This window comes from Boleophthalmus pectinirostris, unplaced genomic scaffold (assembly GCF_026225935.1).
Source record: "Boleophthalmus pectinirostris isolate CB_2022bp ecotype Guang Dong unplaced genomic scaffold, ASM2622593v1 HiC_scaffold_17, whole genome shotgun sequence".
In the NCBI taxonomy this organism is placed as follows: domain Eukaryota; kingdom Metazoa; phylum Chordata; class Actinopteri; order Gobiiformes; family Gobiidae; genus Boleophthalmus; species Boleophthalmus pectinirostris.
In genome coordinates this window covers 28,935,921-28,962,354 of record NW_026571115.1, presented here as the reverse complement: position 1 = coordinate 28,962,354, position 26,434 = coordinate 28,935,921, and the positions used below count along the sequence as shown (strand labels likewise).

Genomic DNA, 26,434 nt, shown 5'->3' with positions numbered 1-26,434 from the left:
ATTGTACTTTCCTTTTTTTAGTAGGAGTTTATTCAGTCATTTTGCAGCACTACAAAACAAGATCATGACCAAAAGGGTTTAGGCTGAAGTAAAAAGTATTTATAACACCACACTATAAAACGATGACAGAATTTCAAGAAGGAAAATCATCATAAGACCAGCAAGTTTGCAGTTACAATTTCACTTACGAGTTACTTTACACAGAGACAAAATATAAATTAAAACTAACAAAATTTTATGTATAATTCATTCATTCCAGAGCTCTATATCTTTCAAAACATCCTACTTTACAGGAAACTACAGAATATGAAAACACAGATGCTTGTCCCAGATCTTACAACAGACTTTATTTAAAATATATGTGATTTGATAGGGGAAGGACATATAATACAGATTACATGTAGATTTTTAAACATTTCAAGGGAAAGTACTATACAATCAGTTTGGCTCTATGACATAAATCACATCCAATAATCTACAATAAAAGCTAGGAAAAATTACAATAATGACAAGTCCGTAACTTTTAACTTAGAATAACATTGATATCATGATGCTAGCACAGTTGGTAAAAAGGACATAGACAGACTTCCACCACCGAGCAGAGGGTAGTTTTGATTAACTGTAGAATGGCACCACAACTTCTTTTTTGTACAAAGTTTTTACAAAGAGACTAATAGGCTCTATTCACGCTTACCGGAAAACGTTTGGAAACATACGAATGATAACTTCTGGTGTAGTTCCCGACACTGGGCATGTGATAAAACCATGGATTCAGCAGCGGCAGTTTTCACAACCTGCCAAAGATTTCCATGGAGGACGGGACTCTAATAGCGGTTTCAGTGTCACTTACGAACAGCTGGTCGTAACTGTTGATCTGCCGAATGTAACGGAATGCTACAATGACATCTTTTTATGTGTGTATATTTTTTAAGTTAGACAAATTATAATACACAAATTAATAGGCAATTTATAAATGAAAAAAGAAAACGCAATGACATCTATATCAGGGGTGTCAAACTCAAATTCACAGAGGGCCAAAATTAAAAACTGGGACTAAGTCACGTGCTAAAGTAAATATTTATTGAAAAATTTCAACAATATCTGCATGTTTTCTCTTCTTTCGAGATGTGTAATGTTAAACCTTTTCTGATTAAAATAAATGTTTAATAATAGTTTTGTTTAAAGATTGAATCCAGAACAAGCAGAATATAAAAGAATAACATTTTAAATAATGTCTCTATAGTCTACGTATCTGTAGTCGGCGGGCAGCTCTAATACATATTTGATATGATCTCGCGGGCCAAATATAATTATATCGCGGGCCAAATTTGGCCCCCAGGCCTGAGTTTGACATGTCTGATCTAGATGAATAAAACCAGGTCATTTTGTCAGAGTTACTATCACCAAAAGGGAGAGGAAGTCGTCATCCACATGTTTCCAAACGTCTTCCGGTTTTGTGAAATAAACATGATAAGACTTTGTTGACAGTTCCATTTAGAGGGCCAGTACCTGATTTGAATTTATTCTTCAAAATAAACTCTTTACATTATGCATCCTATAGTAAAAACGAGTAAATAAGTAATACATGTTTATTTTACAAAGTATTTTCTTGGATAATAACTAATACAAACATTTTTCATCCAGTCAGGCACATTGTTACTAAGAATCAGAGGAAACCAATTCTCCGACACTATCCCGGACATTTTAAAGACTGACAAAATTGCAAATAGTCTGCAGAGATTTGAGAATTTTAAGGAAACAACTGAAAGGACTAAGTGGACAGGGCTTAAAGTTGAAACTAAAATATGTCCGAAATCAGGTACAGGCCCTTTAAAGTAATAATAATTAAAAAAAAACATGAATTGCCATTTTGTAATTGTAATGTCTGCTACAGTAATCTTCGAAGACTTATTATTTATCTATGTCATATGTGGTCGATACCTTAAAAAAAAAAAAAAAAAAATCAACATTATTTTCTGTGGTAGGTTGAATATTATATTTTTCAACTTACCGTTTTATCCTTGTCCTTCTCTTTACTGTGAGAACATGTGAGGCATTTGAGGCACTCTTCTCGAATCTGTGCAGAAGAAAAACGAAAAATCGGTTGGTCTCCATAAATAGTCTGAGTCTGTTGATCGTTCTGAGTGCTGTTACCTCTTTGTTGAGCACACAGTGGACTATGTAGAGGAAGGTCCCCTGCTGTGAGTTGAGAACTATGAAGAGGATTTGGAAGAAAAGGTTGGACTGGTACAGGCCCAGGATCCAGGTGCAGCCCAGAATCACGAACTGGGCCACGATCTTGAACAACACAAGCCTGGGAAATCATTCGGAGAAATTATCATCCATTGTCCACTCTACTGTAATGGTCAGTGTTTAGAGAAATGCAACAGAAGCGCTGACCTGGTATCTTTGGAGTTAGACGCTCCACTCCTCATGCTGGCCAAGGTGGTTCTGAGGCTCCATAGTGTAGCACAGAACAGCATCAAGTTAAGCTGAAAAAAAAAATTGTGTAACTTTTTTGGGTCTGTCAAATGCTTTTCTCCATGGATATGTTATTGCTTTGTCTGGAATGTTTCACAGTTTTGGTATTAAACCTTTCTATCTTCATGGAGACCAAACCAGACTTAATGCATGCGGGTAAAAATGACAAAATATTTTATCAGAAGTGCTTTTTGATTAGACAGTGATGGTGTTTTTTGGTCTTAAAAATGCAAAAAATCTGAAACTATGCTCCAGAGTGGAAAAGTTGAATACGCTCTGCCATAGTGTTTCCGTCTACACTGCCCAAGACGCAAAACTCTGGTCAGATCTGCTCACGTCGCGTATGCGTTTACGTCACATACATACAGTACACAGACACATGTCAGACCTTCAAGCTGCTCTGGCAGCTCTAATAAACTTACAGGAGGCTCCCAACAAATGTACAGAATCTGCAGAGATGCTATTAGTGAACAGAGAAGGATCTGTAATCACCTCTACCACCTTCTACGCATGCACGCGGACATGTGATAGTGTATCACAGCACCACCTACCTGTCTGGCATGCATACCCAATCAAATTCCACACACTTTTGCGTCACCATATGCACTTAGATTTCCTCCCGAAAACGCTCGTCTAAATGTGGAAAAGTGAAGACGCGATGCCACTTTTGCCTCTTAGAAATAGAACTTATTTTTGTTGTTGTTTGCTTTATAATTACACTATGAATAAATAAATAACATTCATGACTATTGTGTACTACCTCAAAGTTATTCAGCTTACTCATGTGACAGTAAAATATACATACAGTTGCAATTATAAATACATATATATATATTATAATTTTTAAACTTACAATGAGAATAGTGACCACGGGTCCTGTTAAAGCCCAGTTGAAGTTGCGGGTTGTGGACAACCAGCAGCTGAAATAATAATACAAATATTTAGTAGTAGTATTGTAGTTTATTCAGTCATTTTGCAGTACTTCTAAAGCCTAACCATGTTAAACAACAACGCACTTCCAAGAAAGAAAAGCAGCGTATGAACAGCAAGTTTGCATTTACAGTTTCACTTAGGGCAGGAGTGCCTAAACTTTTTTCATCAAGGGCCACATATTTAAACACAGATGAAGCTGAGGGCTGATCGAGGGCAGTAAACTGGTGCTCAGTACAGTAAATAATTTAAATATGTGCAGGTTTAACACACTAGAATGAGCCATCTGTCTTTATTCATGCTAAGATCCTCAAAACCACACACTAAATATTAAATATTGGCTTTATCAAGGTAGATTAAAACAATAAATAAAGGTCATTTGGGCCAATTCTCCTGGAAGCCTGAGGACCAAGAAAAAATTGTCAGAGGGCCGCATTGGACCCACGGGCCATAGTTTGGACATGTCTGACTTAGGACATACTGTATAAATAAGAGAAAACGTAAAAAAACAAAAAAAAACTGAAAAACATAATGCTTTAAACCCCTCTTCAAAAGCTTCTACAGGATTGGACTTCTTTAAAATCATCATTCAAGTTGTTCCATATACTTACCCCTCTAAGAGAAATATAATAACTTTTTCTTAGTTCTTAATTTCTTTTAAAAAAAAATGATTGTATTGATTGAACATTGTATTTAGAACAAACGTTTTACTTGTACTTACACATTTCCAGCAGTGGCTCCATATCCCGGGTGATAGACCAGAGCAGAGACGCCCACGATGAGCAGAGGGACCCCGTAGCCGATGAGGAAGAGGACGAGCTTGGGGAGGCCGTCTCTCTCGATCACCTGGACCTTGTTGAGCCTGTGGACCAGCATGTAGAGCTGCACGGCCTCCAGCAGCATCCACACAAAACTGGCCACGACCAAGAAGTGGAGAATCCCTGCTATCGCCTTACAAGCCAGCTGTGTGAAAAACATGATGATTTTTTTTGTTTTTTTGTTTTTAACCTACACATAATTCAGTTGTTCAGTTTCACACATTCATACACCAGTGGACACAGACGTTACGGCCGAAGCAAACCGATAACCTGTGGGTGACTAGATCTGACTGCTCTACGAACAACTTTTTGATAGTTTTGGGTCATTCTGATCTCTTCTTTCCCATCCCCTCGCTCATTCCTTCCTTTTAAGAATGGCTTCCTGCAGGTTACTGAAACATCTTGATCTTAAAAACCTTGTCCTACCCTTGATTCCTTGGACCACTGCTAAATGAACGAGGGATTACATCAACAACAACTTTTCTTTTATTCAGTTTTGAGTCGTTCTGCTCAGATGTCCTCTCACTGCTGTTAAGAATTGGTTTCTGAGGGTTGCTGAAACATCTTGACCAATAAAACATTGTCCAGATGACTAAATGTAATACATGGACAACATTTTTATCATCATCATTATTGTTTTTTATTATTATTTTGACAGTTTCGGACCATTCTGCTCTATCCTCACCCATCCCCTGTCTCTCTCTGCTGTTAAGAATGGCTTTTGAGTGATAGCTGAAACATCTTGATCTTAAAAACCTTGTCCTACCTTTAATTCCATAGACCACTGCTAAATGAATGAGGGATTACATCAACAACAACTTTTTTTTTTATTCAGTTTTTCGTTCTGCTGAATTATTCTCTGCCAGATGCCCTCTTACCGATGTTAAGAATTGCTTTCTGCTGGTTGCTGAAACTTTTTGACCTAAAAAATATTGTCCAGATGACTAAAGGTAAAACATGGACAACATTTTTATCATCATCATTATTTTTTTTATTATTATTTTGACAGTTTTGGGTCATTCTATTCTATTCTCCCCCATCCCCTTTCTCTCTCTGCTGTTAAGAAAGGCTTCTGGGTGATAGCTGAAACGTCTTGATTTATTTAAAAACATTGTCTAGATGATTACCTTTGACACCATGAACCACTCCCAAATGAACGAGCGATTACATGGACAACAACTCTATTGTTATTCTCTGCCAGATGCCCTATCACTGATGTTAAGAAGTACTTTCTGATGGTTGCTGAAACATCTTGAGCTCCAAAACATTGTCCTGATGACGCCATAAACCACTCTTAGATGAATGAGGGATTATATTGGCAACCACTTTTCTTTATTTTACTTTAGTCTGCTGTATTGTTCATTGCCATCCTCTTTCTCACTGCTGTTAAAAATGGCTTTCAAGTGGTTGTTGAAACGTCTTGAGTTTAAAAACACTGTCTGGATGACGACCTTCGATATCATGCCCTACTCCTTGATAATTGAAGAATTACACTGACCATAATGTTTCTTTTCTTTTTCAATTTTGAACCATTCTGCTTCGTGATGGTTGTTGAAACGTCTTGACATTGTAAAGGTGACTAACTGTAATACATGGACACCAACTTTTCTTTCCTTTTCTTACAGTTTTGGGTCACTCCGCTCTATTTTCTCCCACTGCCCCTCTCTCTCTGCTGTTAAAGTTGCACTGCGTTACTTTTCTAGTGGTTCTCTGCTACGAACTTGTCGCCATGGAGGTGTTATTGCTTTGCCTGGAGTGTTCCAAGTTATGACATTAAACATTTCCATCTAGCATTTATTGATTAGGCATGTTTTTATTGCTCAGAAATATAATTTCTTCTGTGAATAGAGGTGACTCTCCACAGATCTGAATTGTAATGTAGCATAGTGCTGTCACCTGCTTGTCTCCCTTGCAGAGTCCTGCACGGGTTCATTTTTGGAGACCCGCACCTGCCCGCATCCACGCAGTATAGCACCACACTCGTCCATTAACCCGTGAATATATCAAACCCGCACCCGCCCGGACTCGTTAACATTGGTGAGGTGCGCCTGCATAGACTGTCGGGTCACCGCGGGCGAAAGTACCGGTTCAGAGTTCTACACCACACGGACCTAAGTGCAGCCATTGCCCGATCAAGCTTTGCGGGCACCCTGTTCCGCAGGCTCGGGGTTCTCTCTCTCAAGTTTAAGATTAGTCCTGGTTTAGTCCTGGTTTAGTCCTGGTTTAGTCCTGGTTTAGTCCTGGTTTAGTCCTAGACCGCCCATGCATCTACCCATCCGTAAAATTACAGAACGTTAAAATCCGCCCGTTTCAGCAACTATACTTGTGGATACCCGGCCCAGTGCAGGACTCTGCTCCCTCGTAATAAATAGGTTTAATCTATACAGTGGAAAAAACATTTCCAAGGAGACAAAACAGGTGGCAGACCCTCTAATAGAAATGTTTTAAGAATGGCATCCAAATGGTGGCTGAGACAGGCTACCTCTGACACCATGAACCCGTCCTAGATGAATCAGGGATTACATTGACAACAACGTTATAGATATAAAAAAAAGTACATTACCTCATCAGCATAAAAATTCTCATTAAACAACAGAAGCAGATGGGACAGGCCTAGATTGAGACACAGGTGGAGGCGAGCGGTGTTGTTGATTTTTGGGTTCCAGCTGCACAAGAGGAAGGTGAGAATGGCAAGAGCGAAGAAGAAGAGTCCGATACCGACGCAGATCCGGTTGAGCCAGTTCAGGAAGTCACTTTCTGGTGGAGGCTAAAATAAACATTAAGGGAAATGGAGTTAGCACAGCCATTTTAGCAAACTTCTGTATTGATATTTTTCCTACCTCTCCCATTTGCATAATCAGGGCGAATGTGGAGAGATGCAAGCAGCTGCATATAGTGAAGTTTTCGTGGGTGTAGGAAACCCAGCAGCCCTCCGTCGACCAGTAACCCGTGAAACCCGAGAGCTCTTCACCGTCCTCAGTGTCTCCTCCTGCTGCTTCACTCTCTTCTTCAGCTGCTTTTTCTATCACCCAATACGTACATGTCGGCAGAGAATCGTTGGGAAACATCTGAGAATAAATAAAGCAGGTTTTCTTGTCACCAGCTCGAAAATGGAAATATACTTGACGATGGTATAATGGTTTTCTCTCATCTTTAGCTCACGAGTTGTATTTAGAAATGAGCTGCAAGGTCAGTCACAATCGAAGTGTAATTTGACGCAATTAACAACTCACAAAGGCTGCAATTTTTTAGTAATATAATTTCCTCCATACACAACAAAATATCCTCTTATTCTGGATAAAAAATAGCTAACCTTGTAGTTTAGATCTGTACAAACATGTTCTGAAATGTGATTTTTGTATTAGTTTTTCAGATAGTCTATACTTCTATCCTATTATTAAAACTAAAAAAGTGCTCTAGTGCTGTATGGTGCAACTGCCTCTCAGTCATGGCAAAATCTGGACTCAAACATTTGATTAAAACTGTTGTGGGTCAACCCCTGGGTGGACTGTTTAAGGCCACACACCACAATAGCATCATGAACCTGGCCTAGAACTTCATCTTTGACCCCATCCATGTTCTGAACTCTAAACTCAGAGTATGTGCTGCTAGTACTGTGTGCCTCGCTCTAACAGGGTCAGACTCAGATAGTCCCTCATACATCAGTCTGTCCTGAAGCGAAATGAGGAGCTTAATCCATAAAATCATAGTTGCCACGATGAGCTTTGATGAATGTGTGATGTCTATTTGACACAATTCATATTTCATTGTGGAACAAATTTCAGATTTATGATCTGACTAGTACTGTCTAATCCAGGGGTCTCCAACCTTTTTCCTCCAGTGAGCTCCTTTACAAAACAAAAATGCCAGAGAGCTGCTCACTTTAGCAGCCGCAGAGACGATTATAAGAAAGAGGGCAAACCTTTGGGTGCATTTAGATGTCTATAAAACATAAACCATTTTCCATTTATTCGTGCACAAAGTTGGGCTTCAAAATGATACATGCACAATGGTAATAGGCTTGTAATTAACACATTTTTTGTTGTTCAGCACAGTGGTATAATTCTGGAATCCCTTGGCAAGCTACTGGCCGTTCATGAGCTACAGGTTGGAGACCCCTGATCTAAGCTAATGGAACTTTGTGTTGTCACCTATCCTGACTTCTGGCTTAATAGCCTACTGCCGATCTATGGATCTGTTATTTCTTCTGAAAAGGCACATAACAATTGCACTTTTCATATATTAAAAAAAACATAATTGCTGGTTGCCACTATAGCTACATTTTGACTGGTATCTGCTCCCATTAAACCGGAGGTCTCCAAGGTGAGCTACCTTTATGACACGAAAATGCAAAAGAGCTACTCATTTTATCAGTTGCAAGAAATTGAAAAAGAAGCTATTGAAAACTGAAAAAAAAAAGAACTAGGGCAAGTTTTCAATGGGGTACAGTTAGATGCTTATTAAACATAAACCATTAGCCATTTGTTAGTGCACAAGTCAGGCATCAAAATGGCACATTTACAGTGGAAATAAATCAGATTTTAGTTATTAAGCGCAATGCATATAATTCAGAAATCCTTTGGTGAGCTTCTTGGGGGGACAGCTTCAGGTTGGAGACCCCTGCCTTCAGCAGATCTGAAAAGGGCTGGACTCCTGTGAAAGCTCACACCTCACAGCTACAGCTCCCTCAAATGGGCCAGTACAGTTCACTTAAAACAGTGGAAATATTTAGTCTGTACTGATCTGCTCCAAAGTGAACCAATGAAAACAAGGCTTATGACACGGCTCTATGAGAGGTATGGGCCGATGGTATTGCCTTGGAGCCTTATTGTGATGATGCTCAGAATAACGTCGCTTTATAATTTGAATACAGGACACGACTTAAGTGAATCTCTCGAATTGCAACTCATTATAAGATGGAAGATACCGTCATAACATGGATAAAAACCCTAAAAAGTCTTGAAAAGCATAAGAGTTGTGCAGAACCTTTGAATGTGGAATGGTGAAGTTGATCGGGTCTGTTATGTTGGTATTATTCATGTAGGGGAGATATGCAGAGAAAACATCCGCAGCAAATTCAGTGGTGTTTTCCGTTTCAAAGTACTGATGACTGAGGAGACTGTCCAAGCCGTTGAGCTTCATTATAGCAACTGCCCCGTAATCTGCGTAAAAAAATAAAAATAATCAAGGTAATCAGTATGAGTAATCTTCTGAACAGTTAGAAGAGTTAAAGAGTTTTACGTGTACCACACCAAGAGAGAAATATTAATGTTCATGATATTTTGCTCCAGTGTTGAGAAGGTTTCATCAGTGGTCATCTGGACTCTGTTATTGTGATCGAAATGTTTCAGCTCCCAGCCAGAAATCCATTTTCAACTGATTGAACTGGCTGGAACTACTGGGAATTGTTTACTGTGACAAAAGCAGGGCAGTTTCACCCTAAAACTCTTTCCTCTGGGTCAGTCTTTGGTACTTAGAGTAGAATCAATTCCCAGTGCTTTAAGCCGGTTCATTTAATTGAAGATGCCTTCTGGATGGGAACCTAGAGATAGTCTGATATATTGATTTACCAATATACGAGGCTGATGTTTGGACTTTTTGTTTATTGGCTCTTGGCCTTAAATCGCCTGCCTTGGTTGGTGTTTTGTTTGGGCTCAGTATTTGTTGCATAAAGCTTTATTTTAACACTTAAGTTCGATGACGGCATTCACAAGATGAGATTACATTGCTCCATTATAGGTTGGTAGTAGAAAAAGGATTGTGGATGTCTAAAAACTATTTATACTGAGATTGTAGAAATAATTTTTAGACCAAAATTAAACTATATGAAAACCAATACAAAGCATAGATAATATTTATGCTAGTATTACTTTCAAATAATATATTTTGGGGTAAAATGATTAAAATAGTCCCTACGTATGAGCTCAAAAATAAGTCAATGAAACATGGGTTGCTCTGGATTCTAAAAAAAGACACATATCGGTAAATCTCTAGCTGATACGTCTTGATCACAAAAACAGAGGCCAGATGACCACCACTGAAACCTTCTCTACACTCAATCGCGCCTGGACGAATGAAAGATAACAGGTTTCACTTTTTCTCTCAGATGTGAAAAGCTCATGACTGTAAATGTGTAAATGGTACGTACCATTGTTGTTTTTGGCCAGGTCCTCTATGTTGATCGCCATGGTGATTTGACCGGCTCCCAGAGTAAAGCTCTTTGGTTTATAGTCTCCAGGGTTGAACATCATCCCATTTAACTCTGGCAGTTAAAAAAACAAGATTTTAACAGTGGTGAGTATTTTTACTTTACTGCTGTACTTCTACTCAAATATAATTAATGACATGATTAGAATAATTACTTAATTATGTATTTCATGTATGGGTTAAAGGGCCAATATTACACTATTTTCTGATACATGTTATAATGTTGTGTTCTCGTCACAAACACAGTTTGTTTCATTCACACATTTTTATAGAGACAGTCTAGATTTTTTGGACATAGGACCTCATTTCCTAGTGAGCCAGAGTGTTGGAGACGTGTAGAGACACTTTTTTATATATTCCATCCAGTCCTTGTATTTGCAGAGGTCGCTGGTGCTAGGCTAGTGCATGTCAATGGCCATAGTTATCCTGCCACTAAAAACAGTCTTACCCACTCCACAAAACACCCGAAGAAAATGTATTATTACACCAGACTCTCGATGTAAATGTCTGTGTTGACAGAATAATGTCTGAAATAATGAATGAATCGTTGCATGTTGAGGGACTATTTTCTCAGCAGCGGCAGAATTTTACTTTGCCGGTAAGATAAGTGCTAGATGATATCAGTCCACCACTGCCGAGCTTTCTACCAGGAAGTACAATTCACTGCTGCTGCTCAGACATAAATCCTTCAAATGCAAGGCTGGTTTTACTTTTAAAATGATTCTATCGACACAGACATTCACATCAACAGTTTGGTGTAATAATAGATTTGCTTCGGGTGTTTTGTGGAGTGGGTAAGTTTTTAGTGGCAGGATAACTATGGCCATTGACATGCACCAGTCTAGCACCAGCGACCTCTGCAAATACAAGGACTGGATGGATGATATGTTAAAAAGTGTCTCTGGCTCACTAGGAAATGAGGTCCTATGTTCAAAATTCTAGACTGTCCCTTTAACACACAAACCCTGCATATTTTGTCTCTCTCTCAAACGGAAAACACTCTGTGCCACCTTGGGATATTGTCTTGGTTTTAAAAGCAGGCTCATGACCCACCTTTTTAGCTTAACTTTTATATGTATATATTTTTTTTATATTATGTTCTTAATGCTATTTTATCATCTAGTTCTGCTTTTGGCTCATATTAGGATCTCCAGTGTTTCTTCTGTAGGAGCCCTCAGTTGGTTTGTCTGTACTCAGCTTCATTTATCTATACCTACACTAGTTTTAGAACACCCTAATTTTTCCAGTTATTTATTGCCATTTAAGTCGTGCAAGTCCAATGAAGAGCTCGAAATGGTAGAAAGGTAAGAACTGAAGAGCCAGAGGTTAAAAAAAAGATAAAAGATACAAAACACAAGTCCAAGCTCTGCCAAAACTACCTCAGGAAAAAAGAACAAGATGGTAAAACTTGAAAACATGAAGTGTCCAGCACACTGTCCAGACTTAAACCCCTTCGAGCTGGTTTGGGATGAACTGGACAGAAGAGTAAAGCAACCTACAAGTGCCACACGTTTATGGAAAATTCTGCAACAGACTTGGGAAGAACTTTCTGAAGAATATTTGATTTCTCTTGTAAAAAGAACAAACCATAAGTGTGTTCAGCTGTTATATCTGACAAAGGACGACACTTTCATGAATCAAAAGTTTTAAATACGTTTTGGTCGACAGTAAATAGTAAAAAACTGGAAAAAGTGTGGTGTTCTAAAACTTTTGACCGGCAGTGTATGTATTTTAGGAATAAATCACTGCATTCTGTTGAGCTGCAGACTTACGAAGGGTAGAAGTTGTTATCATCACTGGCGATTCCGTGTTCCCATTTTCCATGAATCCATCAATTAAACGTTCACCAATGTCCAGGATGATACTTCCAGTCTCTCCATCTCCAGCACTGCTCACTTTAGGCGGGTTTACAAATGGGCCTACACCTGCAACTTCCTGTGAAAGTAAAGATTTGGTCTGTAAAAGTATTGTAGATGTTAGATTTAGAAATAGTTAAACACTATCCCCTACCATAGATGCTGAGAAACAGTTTGTAACAATCTGCAGGATAAATCAGATCAACAATAAAGAGTTAATATTTACTGTTTCAGCTGTTAATTTCTGTAGTTGAGGTATTTACACTGACCGCATCATTTAAGGAACTTCCCTTTGTCATCTTCAACTGTTTGTCCATGTTGGCAAAAAAAGCCTTCTCTTTAGTCATACCCTGTAAATATAGTATCTGTGTTATAGCAGTTGTTGATGCATTATTTATTTTTAGTACCTAGGACTCAGTACAGAGTGGGATTGTACACCTAGGGGTATATTCATCCTCGCAGCGTTAGAGTTCATTTGCTCGAAGGTAGGCGGGTACTTTTTATCATTTAACCAATCGCTGCTATTTGGTCATGACATATGTAATGCGCCGCTAACGGGGATAACTGATATATTAAGCTTTTCCCAAATCCCGTAGGAAGAAGGGCAATAACATCTTTAACCAAACATTCTCTTTGTTCCGATTTTAAATCCTCGATCTTGGGAATCGTTGCCAACACAGTATATATGGCTCTTCGCTGATTGGCTGGTGCCCGAACTCACACTTACAGGATTTTTGCGAACCGTCTAGTGTATTCCGATTCCTGACCTAGTCGCTGGAGAGAAATGAAATTGAGTGGAGGCACTAGGTGGTGCCAGCCCGGCTAATATTTATTATTTACTATTATATTTATTATTGGTGACGGCATTTTTGGGGCTTAAAAACATCTGAATCTGTTTCCGTCTACACTGCCGTCACATACATCACCACCTCGAGTCACCACCACCCTGCGTCAGCTGCCTGGCATGCATACCCAATCGAATTCCACACACTTTTACGTCACCATATGCATGCAGACTTTTTCTCAAAAACACTAGTCTAAATGCGGAATAAAAAGTGAAGACGCCAAGCCACTTTTGCGTCTTCTGTTCAGGCCGTCATCATGTAAATGTAGCCATAGACTGCAAACCAAAAAAACTACTACACGAGCTATTTGTGGGAGTGTACATTGCACATGATTGATTTACTATTAATAACTGTGCCACTCATTTCTACTGCTAGTTTAATTTGATTATTTGTTTAGATTGCACTGGGAGAGTGTAAATGTACCGAAATTGTCATTGGCAGTCCTCCTGACAGTTGAAGCCGTCAGTACTCAGCTTTTTTAACTTTAACCTGATCAAAATACTATTATTTATTTTTAATGTGCATAAACAGTAGCAGCAATTATTCAAGCTCTGAAATCTCTACACAGCTATAAGCGCAACTTTGTCATTGATTACCTTAGAATTTTCATATGTCTTCAAAATGTCTGGAATGCCTGTCGAATGTAAGAGAATAGAAGTTAAAACACTCACATAGACCTAAATATGGAAGATAAATTCATCAGATTTACTATTCTAAATGCCGTTGAATTTCACACACTGATTTTTTAACTCTGAAACACGTTCGCTGATGTACTGTATACCTTTTGAATATTTCAGACTTTCTAGAAGTCCTTTATGAAAGTGTGTACAAAGATTTGCAGTGGAAATGGCGGGGAAGGGGGGTGGGAAGGTGTTGAACGCACATTACGTCAGAAATTCAAAACCAATTACTCAAAATTTAAATGAGTTAAAAGGGTAGTAAAAGTACTGGAGAGTAAAAGTGTTAATCAACTCATCAATAAAAATAACGTCTTTTTTGAGTGTAAAACTACACATAGCACCTATATTGAAAATCTATGCATAAATCAAAACTGTTGAAACTAATTATCTTCCATACGTAAACTAAATTATAGCTCTCAGATGTAACAAAATGTCTCACTTTCACAGGTAGTATCATCCGTCCATATGATTCCAGTGGAAGAATAATGTCTATCAGAACAGGCACACAAAAAAGTCCCTGGTTTATTGACACAAAAAGACAAAGGGCCACATATGTCGGGTGTTTCACTGCACTCATCAATGTCTGAAAAGAACATAACATATATATTACAATTTATCCACTTTTAGAATATGTACGAAATGATTTGTCAAATAAGATAATACTGACCAACGCATGGATCAGAGACACCCATCAGTGCAGGGTCCAGCCGATAGCCCGGGTAACATGTGCACATGAAAGAGCCGTCTGTATTGGTGCACTTGCCGTTTCTTCCACAGATTGCAGGGGTCTCCCAACACTCATCAATGTCTATAAGGAAAGAACATGTTGTAAAATGCATTTCCTTTTATTTTACCATCCAGCATAAAAAAATGTTTGGTGTGACAAACAGCAAAGGACTTAAGGGACAACCCTGTCTGCACCCCTTCGTAATAGCAAAAGAGGGAGAGCAACTCTAGTAAACTATACAGGTAGAGTCTGAATTACACTACCAGTTAAATGTTTGGACACACCTTTTCATCTATTTTGCTTCTTTATTTTCATGATTACTTATATTGATCAAATCACAGAAGGCACCAAAACTATGAATTTACACATATGGAATGTAAGCAAGTAAGAACATTTTAAAAAAGTAAGTAAGCAAGTAAGTAAGTATGTAAGTAAGTAAAAAAATAAAATAAATAAAATACATAAAATAAATAAATAAATAAATAGTATTAGTAATAGTATAATAGTATTTTTTGTGCCTGATGCAGTACACTTGTGAGGTAAAAAACATTTCAGGAGACTTCATTAAGAAGCTCAATGAGAGAAGTCCAAGGGTTTGGAGCTGTCAACAAAATAAAAGGTGGATACTTTGAGGATTTGAATATTAAATATGATTTCACTTTGTTCTTTACTGCATAAGTCCATATATCTTGCATCGTATATTTCATGTCTTCTGTATGTATATAAAATGTACAAAGTAATAAACATGAAGAAAAAAATAAACTTTGACTGAGAAAGAGCATTCAAAATGTGGACTGGGAGTGTATACAATAAGAAAACAAAGTAATGATTGCATAATATATTAATTTAAATGTAAAAGTGAAAAGAATTCAAGGGCTGTAGTTAATTAAAGCACTTTTCGGTCAACTTAAGATATGTCCGGCTGATTGATTAGTTGACTACAAAGGAGCATGGCAAATGCACTCAAAACTATTATGTATCTGTCTTTTTTGGACTATAAGTCACACTTTTTTTCATGGTTTGGGTGTTTCCTATGACTTATATATACAAATTTTCACACTGACAGCCTCAAGGGAGCTATCTAGGCTTGTGTGTCAGTATCCGCAACTCCTATTATTTCTGTACCTCTGTCACTTCTTCCTCTACTGTGCATGTCTCCTGCAAAAATAGCCTCTGTTCTGCTGCAAGTAGTGAAATATTCAGCCAAAAACGGTAAGTTTTGTGACACAGAGGATGAAGAATTGAATGGATTTAGTGATTTGGAGTGAGATGGAGAGTTTGGTAAACTTGTTCTGTTGTTTGTATGTGTTTGTATATGGTATGTTAACAGTCTGTTGTTCTCTGTTCTATTTTTATTACTATAACTTGCCTTTCGGGATGATGTTGCTTCCTAGTCTCTGATTTTATAAAATAAATTTCCTCCAAAAAGTGCAACTTAAAGTCTATTCCAAAAAATACAGTTCTCAAATCATATGGTACTCAGTTAATGTGTAATACTTTACCGAGACAGAGATTTGTTGGGCTGGGCTCATAGAGGGAGTTAGTGACTCTGTAGCCCACGTCACATTCACAGGTGTACGAACCAAGGGTGTTGTTGCAAGTAGCATTGTAACCACATATCGTCGTATCGGAACACTCATCAATATCTGAGGAGAGGAAAGGGTTACAAGTGACGGAATAGTATTGACAATTAAAGAAAAAAACTAAAGAAACAGAAACTAGGAGCTGACCTTTGCAAACTGGAGGGTCAGAGTAAAAGCCTGTATAGCACTCGCATGTGTAATTCCCATCGGTGTTGATACAGTCTGAATAGGCCGTACAAATTGATGTGTTCGTACACTCATCGATGTCTGTGAAAAGAAAAAAAAAAAACATTCGAAAAGAGCATCGTCAAAATCTGCACACAACATTTTGAAGTACTATTTGTTATATAATCTATAATCCCTAGTTTCAATCTGTCTTGGTTTAAAATTGGTATGTTCCAAGTTAGATTAGACCTGGATATAAAGTCCTGGCCTGGGAACTAAATGTGGCCCTCAGATCTATTTTTCTTGACCCTGACAATTTACTATTGACTAAATTTATTTGAACTGGCCCTAATGTAGTTTTCCTTTAATACTTACATGATGTATGTTAGACAGGGTTTCTCAGACTAAATATTTACACATTTTAATTCTCATGTTATGGGGCTTCATGCATCCTGTTTTGCCTCATGAAATTTTAGTCTAAGAAGTATATAAAGGAGCCATATTGTGCTGTTTTTGATCTATGTTGTAATGTTTCCTCATCACAAACAGACTTGGAGTTATGTTTTGTTTCATTCAGACATGTTTAACACACAAGCCCTGCATATTTAGAGTTCAGAGTTCTTCTCTCAAACAGAAAACACTCTGTTCGACCTTGTGATGCCATGTGGTATTACATGAAGTGCTCCACTGTGTTTTTAAACTCCATAGACCTTCACTAGAATAATTTGGACAGTTTCAGCCCTGAAGTTTCAAGTCTCTACTGAACGAAAGGTAAAAAGTAGCCGTCAAATTGAAAACTACTGCTTCATGGTGGAACAGAGCATTCCAGGTATATTTTTGATGAGGTAACAACTTTATAACATGACTTAAAGCTCAATTTCGTGCATTATAGGAACGTAAACGTAAAGTCAATTGAAAAAAGAGTTGATGAAACCTGAAGGATCCCCAGGTGGCGTAGTTGAACTTTGTATTTTCTTTTCTTTTATTCATTATTCTATATTAGTCGTACCACTTGCCCTGCCACACTGCTTTAGAGAGGTACTAGTTTTAGAGTGGTCCTGCTGCCTTAATTTTTAATAGCGTCTTGGCCAAATTGGAAATAACATGCTTTATTCAAAAAGGAAAAGGACAAAATGTTCTTGAAGTTGTAGTCCAAGAAGTAGATAATCAAAACTGAAGATGAAAAAAGAGGCCAAGGCACTTTTGTGAATTAAAAGTTTAAAAAGCTCTTGGACAAGTGGAGTAGACTTGGGATGAATAGAGAAGCGGACAAGGATTTGGAATTTGACTTCTCTTTTCAGACCTGTTGACATTTCAACACAGGGGTCTGGCAACGAGAATATGCACTTTAAAATTTTTCAGACATGGTGTGGCCAGAAACATGTCCAACTATGTGCTTCTTTGTGGCATGGTCCTGGAGTCGAGAATGGTGGACGGTCAGTGTGTTGGAGGTTGTGGAATGGTGTTGGAAGGACTGGCATTTATTTGAGGGATATATCTTAATTGCCTTTAATAGTTTAAGAAATATTTAGAGGATCATTTGAAAATATCTTCAAATTAGAGTTTCATATTATACTGTTTTGTGATTTATGTTATAATGTTTCCTCATCACAAACAGATCTGGAGTTGTGTTTTGTTTCATTCACACGTTTTAACACAAAAACCCTGCATATCTAGGCTACATTTATATGATGACGGTCTGAACAGAAGACACAAAAGTGGCGTCGCGTCTTCGCTTTTTATTCCGCGTTTAGCTAAGCGTTTTCAGGAGGAAATTTGCATGCATACGGTGCTGCAAAAGTGTGTGGAATTCGACTGGGTGTGCATGCCGTCTGGCTCGCCTGCGACGAACTAATGCATTCAAAATTTGACAGAGGTGATTGCAGATCTTTCTCTGTTCACTAATAGTATCTCTGCATATTCTGTACATTTCTTGGGAGCCTCCTGTAAGTTTATTAGAGCTGCCAGAGGAGCTTGAAGGTCTCACCATGGAAATGATCCAATGTCTGTTTCTGTGTACTGTATGTATGTGTAAACGCATACACGACCTGAGCAGATCTGACCAGAATTTTGCATCTTGGGCAGTGTAGACGGAAACGCTACGGCGGAGCACTCTGGAGGGTGGTTTCAGATTTTTGCATTTTTAAGCCCCAAAAACATCGTCACCATCTAAACCAGAGGTGTCAAACTCAAATTCCCAGAGGGCCAAAATTAAAACCTGGGACTAAGTCATAGCCAAAATAAATATTTACTGAAAAATTTCAGCATCTGCATGTTTCTCTTCTTTCGAGATATGTAATATTAACTGTTTTTTAAATAAATATTTAATAATAGTTTTTGCTTAAACATAGAATCCAGAAGAAGCATAATATAAAATAATACCTAAATTTTAAATAAATAATGTCTCTAGAGCCTATCTAGCTGCCAGGCCAGCTCTCAAACATATTTGATATGATCTTGTGGGCCAAATATAATTATATCGTGGGCCAAATTTGGCCCCCGGGCCTGAGTTTGACATGTCTGGTCTAAACGAAAGGCACTTCCGATAAAATATTTTGTCATTTTTACCCACAAGTGTTCTCGTCATCTCCAGTTCATTTTTGATCCAGTGAGGTAACAATAAACACTTAATAATTTAATAGAAATATATTAAACTGTATGGGAAGAAGCTTGTAAGATTACCAGAGCAAGGATTATTGGGAGATGCAATCTGAGTTGGATATGGTGGTGCGTATCCAGGGAAACAGGTGCAGTTGTATGTTCCGTCCCCATTTGTACAGTTAGCCAGAGGCCCACACACGTCTGCGTAAAGGCATTCGTCAACATCTGGAACAAAAACACAGTCAGAGCTGCCCCCAACGTTCCCATGAAGTGAACTAGTATGTGGTGGATTACCTATGCACAGTACATCCTCTGGAGGGTAGACGTTTTGTTCCATATTATATCCAGACAGACACCTGCACATGCCATACCCCGAAAAATAAAAGCACTCTGCATTTGGTCCGCAGGAGTCTGGCTGACACACTCTGTGCCCTGAAGACGACAATCATTGGTTAGAAGTGATGTGAACAGTGAACATGGCCTCTTACAGTGACCCTTGTTTATCTTTCGCCAAGTTAGAACTGGGTAAACTGTATATTAGGCTTTTTGGAATCGTTTTTTATCATATTTTGTCAACCACCTGACAAAATTAAACTGTCACTAAGAATGTGAAATATGAAAAGAAACCTGCATCCCTCTTTTTTCAGACTTTATATGAATTCTGTACATGCATTCGGCCTGGACTTTTTAACTTTATTTCAAGTCCTTCAGTTTACTTTGAGTGATTTTGGCTTCAGCTGTGAAAAAGGAATTGTCAAGACCCAACAGATAGTTAATCCATGTATCATTGGTTCATGCGTTTTTCAAAATAAAACCAAAAATAAGAAAACCAATACAGAAAACAACTATTTTCTTCATTATTTGTCTCCAAAACAAAAATGGATGATGATTTGTTTTTTCAATTTTAGATTTTGTGTTTAAATGAATAATGGAAAAAACGGATGACGGCCGTTTCTCGTTTCTGTGACTTAAACTGCGATGCTGGACTTTTGCGCCGCATACGGACTGAACCAGGACTTAAATAGGACTAAACCAGGATTAAAACAGAATGAAACCAGAACTAAACCAGGACTGCGTGTCGGGACAGGCCCAGAGGTGCGCCCGCGTAGACTGTTGGGTGATCAGGACTGAGACCAAGACCAGATTGGGACTGAGACCTGGACTGAAACCAGGACTGAGACCGGGACCAAACCAGGACCAGGCCAGGAATGAAACCGGGACTTAGACTGGGATTGAGATCAGGACCAGACCAGGACCAGATCGGGCCCAAACAGGGACTGAGACCGGGCCCAGACCAGGATCAGAAACACAGCAACAGGAAACGTCCATTATCTGTTTTTTTCATTAATCATTTAAACACAAAATCGAAAACTGAAAAAACTAATTGTTATCCGTTTTTTCATTTTGGTTTTGGAGACAAATAATGAAGCAAATAGTTTTATTTTGAAAAACAAATGAACAAATCATACATGGATTATACTTCATCTACTGTCTGTAAATCCATACCTCCCAACAGCAGCTTTACTCCTATTTATATGTACCAAAAAATACAAAATAAAACTCCAGGCAGGATTTCAAATGAGAGTTTCCTCTGTGCACAGCTTGTCCCCACTTATAATGAGAGTAAATCAGACTCATAATGAGAGATCAGACAGAGGCCAAAACTACTGAGCCACAGCTTTACAAAGAGTTCAGCCATTTGAATGAAAACTGCAAATTTGTTCTCAAGTAAAAGTGCAGTTACTCGGGATGTAACAACCAAAATATCGTATCAAAATTCTCACAATAATATCATGGACCATCACAATATATCACCTTATTATTAAGTCTCTTTGTCTAATTAAGAGTTATGGTGCAGCAATAGCTAAAAAAGACAGAGGGAACTACATAGACCATGATCCTTTGCTCCATTTCAGTGCAGACTACAAGAAGAAAAAACAGTTCTAAGCACTTTTAAGTCTTAGTTCTTTGGATTGAGTCTTGTCAAGGCATTTAAGAGGAAAAAGTACCATATTCAATTTTGTTCGCCTCCACGAAATATCGCAATAAATATGACACCGTGAGATTTATATCATGAAAATATCGTACTGAGAGATTTGGATATTGTTACATCCCTAATCATGAGCCTCCCCACCATATCATGAGCTTTCCCATGATATCGCAAGAAATATCGTACTGTAAGGTTCATACCGTGACGATATAGTATCCTAGTCGATACCGATATTCAAGAATCCAGAGCAGTCGATGGTGATAAGATCTTCTGATATTTTTATCCATTTATTAATTTGGATCGTTTTTCACAAAATATATGATTCGAAATGACTAAAACTCTACTCTACTCTCAATACTGTGCACTGCTCTTCATAATAATAACAATAATATTATCCATCCATCCATCCATTTTCTTCCGCTTATCCAAGGTCGGGTCGCGTCACGTTGAGAGGAGCCAGTTGAGGTGGCTCGGGCATCTGTTTCGGATGCCTCCTGGGCGCCTCCCTCGGGAGGTGTTCTGGGCATGTCCCACTGGGAGGAGGCCCCGGGGAAGACCCAGGACACGCTGGAGGGACTATGTCTCTCGGCTGGCCTGGGAACGTCTCGGGATCCCCCTGGAAGAGCTGGAGGAAGTGTGTGTGGAGAGGGAAGTCTGGGAGGCCCTCCTCAGACTGTTGCCCCCGCGACAATAATATTATCAATTAGTAAAACATCCAGTTTTACTACGAGTCACATTTTGTGTAGTGTTCAAATAAAGCGTAAGTTTTTCTTTTAAACAGAAAAAAGCCCAAAAACGTATTATCCAAATAACCACTTTGAAGTAATACAGACGTACGCTTTAAGCTCAAGGCCAGTAGCTGATGTGCTGAAAATGCAAATATAAGTGATGACAGCTTTGTCTTAGATAACAGTACTGTAAAAAGCACATAGGTGAGTTGGAAAAGACGTGTTAAATAGGATGAAAATTAGATATTAACAAGAGTTAGTTTATTCCTGACTCTTGTTAATATCATACCTAATCATGAGCCTCCCCAAGTGAGCTTTCCCACGATATCACAATAAGTATCGTATTGTGAGACAGAAATAGAAATAGAAATGTACAAAATTACAAGTACTACTTCCAAAACTGTAATTAAAGGTGCGCTGTGTAACTTTTCTGGTGGAGGGTCTGACACCTTCTTTCTACAGATATGTCAATTTTGTATTCCTTCTCTCTGAAAACTCAAGACAAAATAATTGATTTCATTTTCAACAACAACAAAAAAAAAAAGCTGACTGGAAAAATCCTGTTGTCTAGCTTGTGACTGTAATATTATTTGAGAGAGTCTTGTTTAAAGGTGCACTATTTAACTTTTTGGCATTTTGGCTTCTATGGAGATGTCATTGCTCTGCCTGGAATGTTCCACAGTATGACATTAAACCGCTCTAACTTAGATTTATTCAATTACAGGTGGTTTTAAGCTCAAAAGTACCTCTCCGCAGACCTGACCTGTAACTTGGTCTGGTTTGGTCTCCATGAAGATAGAAAGGTTTAATACTACACTGTGAAAAATTCCAGACAAAACAATAACATCTCCAAGCATTTGACGAACCCTCTAACAGAAAAGTTACACAATGCACCTTTAAGCACAAGTAAAAAGTACTCCCCCAAAAAATATATATACTACACAGAGTATGTCACATCAGGTTTGTGAAGCTGTAGTGTATTGTTTTACATCATGCTTTTGTATATTTATGGAGAATTGTCGTTTGGGAGCAACGACGAGAAGCATGCTTACAGCTAACGGTACGGAGGATTCGAGAGAGATCGCTAGATTACTCAAACATGCATGGATGTCGTCTAAAACCACTTCAGGCATGTTTTTGAGGAGGGAAACAAGGGATGCAAAACAACTTTCTCCAGCTAAACTCAGACAAGACTGAAGTCACAGTGTTTGGCCCATAGAAAAGAAGAGACAGTGTCAGCAGTCACCTCCAGTCTCTCTCTCTAAAACCTTCAAATCAGGCAAGAAATCTGAGGGTAATTATGGACTCAGACTTGAACTTTAACAGCCACATCAAATCAGTAACATCTGCAGTTTTTACCATCTAAAAAACACAGCAAAAATCAAAGGTTTACTGTCTAAAGCAAACTTGGAGAAACTTATCCATGAGTTTGTGTCCCTTAGGTTAGACTACTGTAATGTTCTGCTCACTGGTCTCTCCAAACGAGCTGTGAGACGCTGCAGTACTTCCAGAACGCTGCAGCTCGGGTCCTGACTCGAACGAGAAAGTACATGTACGTAAGTCCTACGCTGAGGTCTCTGCACTGGCTTCCTGTGCCTCAGAGAATTTACTTTAAAACGGCTCTTTAAAGTCTCTCCAAGTACATCTGTGACATGTTAGTGCCACATGAACCATCTCACACTCTGAGGACTTCAGGGACCGGCCTCCTGCTGGTGCCCAGAGTCAGGACTAAACATGGGGACTCAGCGTTTCAGGTTCACGCAGCTAAAACCTGGAACAATCTTCTTGAACATGTGAGATGGACCTCTACTTTGACGCTGTTTAAATCCAGGCTCAAAACGGTTCTGTTTAGCTGCGCATATGACTGAAAAGGTTTTCATTCCGCACTCTTCTCTCTAATTTATGTGATTAATGTGTCTCTCTTTTTTATTTTATGATGATTATTTATGTTTTGATTTGTTTATATTGTGATTTTAATGTATTTCTTATTCTGTAAAGCACTTTGAATTACTTTGTGTACGAACTGTGCTGTACAAATAACATGGCAGAAAGCTCCAAAAAGTCAACTGAATGCATCTCGACTTACATGTTGAGTATCCTGAAGATGCAGGGTGAGACCGTGGGTTGTAGATGTAGAAGTTTCCAGGGCACAGGACCACATCTATGTAAAACGTATTGGGAAAACACGACGGCCCGAATGCGTTCGCCGTCACTGGGGTCGCGGTGTCCTTTTCGGTCGTGGGCATGAAGGGGGCGTCAATTGCAATGCTGTACACGTTCCCCGTACCGCCCGTCTTACATAGAGTCAAAAGTATGTCTCCACCGGGCCCCACAAAGCGCCACCAATTGGAAACCATGAAGGAGTCGTCATAGGGATTGGCCTCGAAATACGGTGAAATAAAGAAATTGGCGTTTCTCCAAGCTTGACTGATGTTGGTGTATCCATCGCAAGAACCTGTAAAACCAGAGAAAGAAAAAAACACAAAATTTAAGTTATACGCAGTGGAGGAAGAAGTATTAAATTTTGTTACTTAAATGTATTCTGTGTAATTTTTTTACTGAGGGGTCCATCACAAGCTTGTTTCTCTGTTCTAACTTACATTTATTCAATTACAGGTGGTTTTATAGCTCAAAAATACCTATAATATATATTTTAAAAATCTATATATAAAAAAACAGGCATTCTGACTGTCTGAATGATTCTAGTGAAGGTGTATGGAGTTTAAAAACACAGTGGAGCACATGTATTCTTACCTGGAGGAAAAGCACCAACTACAGCAACTAGTATACCTAAAGAAAAGGAAAAAAAAACAAAAAAACAGTTTGACTAGACTTGTATTTAAACTATATTTTCAACAGTAGTCAAAAATGTCTTTATATATGTTTATAACTTCTACGTAGTGAAAGCAGAGGTGGGTAGTACTCAGTTACATTTACTTGAGGGCCCAGTCAAGCAGAAGTAAACAGCAAGGCCAAAAATTCAAGTTAATGCAGCTGATATAAAAATGTATTCAACAGATACATATGTACTCTAGTTTATGAAACTGTTTACCTTTTTTCTGTACCATTTTTGGTTCTAAAGTTCCATACGTTTTAAACAGACCATGTATGAAACATGGAACAAAAATTATTTCCCAAATTTCAAAGACCTGACCCACCTATTTGGGCATTAAATGTAGCCCATTTCTTTTTCTTTTCGACATTCAACTGAATCAGCAATATTGGAACAAAAGAGTCACTCGATCTCTCATGTGTCAGAACTGTATATCACAGACCTATATGCATTGTGACAAGGCAAACCAAAAAAAATCTCTTGTGACCCACTTGGTCTTTGGGAAACAATGGTTTATAATGTTTTACGCGGTGTCTGGAGGTGTCTGAAAATACCATCATAAGATTTTGACCAATCCTCAAATGAGCTCATGCTGTTACACCTCTTCTCTGACAAAGCGCTGGGTTCAGAAACTCCACATTTTTATTTTCATTTCGAATTTATAGACAAATTTGGGTGCCTTGTATATTTTTTTTGTATCTAGTTTTTGCTTTTAACTATGAACCGAAAGATGTCTTTGTCTGAAGTAAAGAATAAATTAAAAATACACAATGTTTTGATCTAGAAAATCGAAATCTGAGGAGTAGCTCAACCCCTGATTTGAAGGTTGGTGATTCGAATCCCGCTCTCGACATACTCTTGAGAGATCAGATCCACCAGCCCACAGTTTAACGACAAGATTCCAGCTCCAACAGATGAGTATTTTTGTTGCTGTAAAGCTCTATGAGGTGGAAAAGCACTATATAAAACTGGGACCATTTAAGGCGATGTACTACAGGTGAATAGGAAAAGAAAATACATTTAGAGATACAATTTTGAAACTTCTCCCTCAACATCCCGAGTTATTCAGCATTTTCTCTCTTTGCTATGTAATTCCAGACTTCTTGTTTAATATCCCTGTTGTTTTTTGAGATCAGTGCATTAAAAAAACATTAAAAAACAAACCAAAACATTGAATTTGAAGGTCCGTCCAGAGTTTTTGACTGGTAGTACTGAACTGTCTTGTAACTTACCTAAGACGAGCAAAACGTGTCCGTACTTCATCCTGACACCTCCAGTCGACTAAAAGCTGATTATCGCAGTTGACGCTGTGTATTTTAGATTTATTTGCATTTCATCCATTTTTAAACAGATGCAAACAACCTGATTCAAACGACAGGAAAAGTTGATGGTTTAAAGATAACAAAACTCTAATTGAAGCATTTCCTAAACAAAACATTAAGCCCATAGTGCCCAAGCTCACGCATCTGTCCACTTGTGCTAGTAAACTGGGTAAGATTGTCAAAAGAATAGAAAATCAGATACTAATCGATACTAAAACTAATATCGATACTAGATACTCATTTGAGCTGGTATTGATACTGTACATCAAATCAAATCAAACTTTATTTATAGAGCGCTTTTCATACAAAAATGTGATTAAAAACAATTACACATTTCCTTCAGCCCCATCACATACACACAAAAGTAAGATAAACACTTGGGTCTTGAGATTACTATCTGTGACATAATTGCTATTGTTCTTCACCGGTTTCTTCTTCTTATTATTATTATTATTGGCCCTCGCCACTAACAAAGTTAGGGGCGAGGGGTATTGTTTTCGCTCGGTTTCTTTTTTTTTATTATTCTATTTCCCCACATGAATCTCATTTTTGACCCCCTGAACATGGACGAAAAGTCCCCAAACCGGGTATCAGATCGATCGGTCTGGTGAAAAAGTTGATAAAATGGGCATCGCGACAATGTCCAAAGCCCCCCCACTCAACAGCGC

The 26,434-nt window shown here is 38.3% G+C and overlaps 1 protein-coding gene across 1 annotated transcript; it reads right to left on the bottom strand.

Moving 5' to 3' along the window:
- Positions 1-1,622: 1,622 nt before the first annotated feature.
- Positions 1,623-25,707, bottom strand: LOC110156589 (adhesion G protein-coupled receptor E1-like). Its single transcript, XM_055153095.1, has 18 exons — positions 25,677-25,707; positions 24,366-24,401; positions 23,698-24,066; positions 19,188-19,325; positions 18,975-19,118; positions 16,275-16,394; positions 16,047-16,190; positions 14,485-14,625; positions 10,378-10,491; positions 9,216-9,391; positions 7,070-7,297; positions 6,793-6,996; positions 4,133-4,374; positions 3,335-3,401; positions 2,401-2,492; positions 2,155-2,314; positions 2,012-2,077; positions 1,623-1,941 (listed from the first exon to the last, which is right to left on the bottom strand). Exons 1-18 carry the CDS (start codon positions 25,705-25,707, stop codon positions 1,912-1,914), a joined length of 2,502 nt encoding a protein of 833 aa, XP_055009070.1. The 3' UTR covers positions 1,623-1,911.
- Between the last annotated feature and the right edge of the window lie 727 nt (positions 25,708-26,434).